Source organism: Tiliqua scincoides, chromosome 2 (assembly GCF_035046505.1).
Source record: "Tiliqua scincoides isolate rTilSci1 chromosome 2, rTilSci1.hap2, whole genome shotgun sequence".
Lineage (NCBI taxonomy): Eukaryota > Metazoa > Chordata > Lepidosauria > Squamata > Scincidae > Tiliqua > Tiliqua scincoides.
The window spans coordinates 249,708,637-249,710,138 of NC_089822.1; the positions used below are offsets into that span (position 1 = coordinate 249,708,637).

The 1,502-nt window shown below is 44.7% G+C and overlaps 1 protein-coding gene across 1 annotated transcript; it reads left to right on the plus strand.

The window, feature by feature from the left end:
* The first annotated feature begins 330 nt into the window (after positions 1-330).
* On the plus strand, positions 331-1,269 carry LOC136639018 (olfactory receptor 2V1-like). Its single transcript, XM_066613046.1, has one exon. The coding sequence runs from the start codon at positions 331-333 to the stop codon at positions 1,267-1,269; it is 939 nt and encodes a 312-aa protein (XP_066469143.1).
* Positions 1,270-1,502: the final 233 nt, after the last annotated feature.

Below are 1,502 nucleotides of genomic sequence, written 5' to 3' on the forward strand. Positions count from 1 at the left end.
TTGGGAAGGGGCCAAAAAGAAACTTCCTCTTGGGGGCTTCAGTATACTTTGTTCATGCTTGAGCAGAAGCTGCATATATGACTCGAGTTTTCTTTCAGGTGTTCTTCCCAGGATCTCTGACGGCAAAGTAGATTTACCGATGCTTTTTAAACCTCATGACTAGCAGGAACTGCTTCAGCAAGGACTTTCGAGACAGTTCCAGCCTCACCGTGTGTGTGTGAACAGGCATATTCTTCTTGCCTATCTCTTCCCTTGTTGACCCTGTCAGTTCTACCTCCCCTTCTCTCCTCCATTCATTCCATATCCTTTCGACTTTCATGTGACACTGACATGGGAAGAGTAAATGAAACTTCATGGACTGAGTTTGTTCTTCTTGGGATACTGCACCACACAACAACACACATGGTTTTCTTTGCTGCGATTCTGCTTATGTTCTTTCTTGGCCTGTCTGGGAACTGTCTCTATCTTTTCCTGTTTCACACAGGTTCCTCTGATTTTCAGACCCCCATGTACTTTTTCCTCAGCCAATTGTCCTTCATGGACATTTGTCAGCTCTTCACCATTGTCCCTAAGATGTCAATGGACTTCTTATTCAAGAACACAATTTCATTGGCTGGGTGTGGAACCCAGGTTTTTTTCACATTGACCATGGGAGGAGCAGAATGTTTCCTGCTGACCGTCATGTCATATGACAGGTACGTGGCAATATGCAAGCCTTTGCAATATCCTGTTCTCATGAGCAGGAAGACTTGCCTAGTCATGTCAGCAGGGGTCTGGTTTGGTGCTTCTTTTCATGCTTTGATACACACCATTGATGTGCTTCTACTGCCCTACTGTCGTTCAAATGGTATTGACCAGTTCTTTTGCACAGTCCCAGCTCTGCTGAAGTTGTCATGTTCTGACACCCACACCTATGAAAATGGATTATTCCTAACTGGCATTATTTTCTTTCTCTGTCCTTTCTCGGTCATCCTAGCCTCCTATATTTCCATCCTGTCCACAGTCCTAGGAATGCACTCAGTTGAAGGAAAGCACAAGGCATTTGGTACCTGCTTATCCCATCTCTGTGTTGTGGGGATCTTCTATGGAGCTGTCGGTTTTAAGTATTTGAGACCCAAATCCTACAGAACACCACAACAGGATAAGATTGCCTCAGTGTTCTGTGACATTGTCACCCCTATGCTGAATCCCCTCATATACAGTCTGAGGAACCAAGATGTGTTATTAGTACTGAGGAAATGGATTGTTAAATGTCCATTGACTACATAATACAAAAATCATCAGCCTGATCAGAGCCACACCACAGGTTGTTCACTAGAGGCTACCGCTGTCCACCACTGAACCGTGATGTGGTCATCAGAGATTGCCACATGGAAGCCAAAGAGGCATAAGGGCTTATAGAATTGTGCAGGTATGTGGTTGCCAAGTGGCTCTCAGTCATGTGTGGGTGCGTGCCACAATTTATTGTGGTTTTCTGTGTATAGAACGTACTGCTGTTTGAT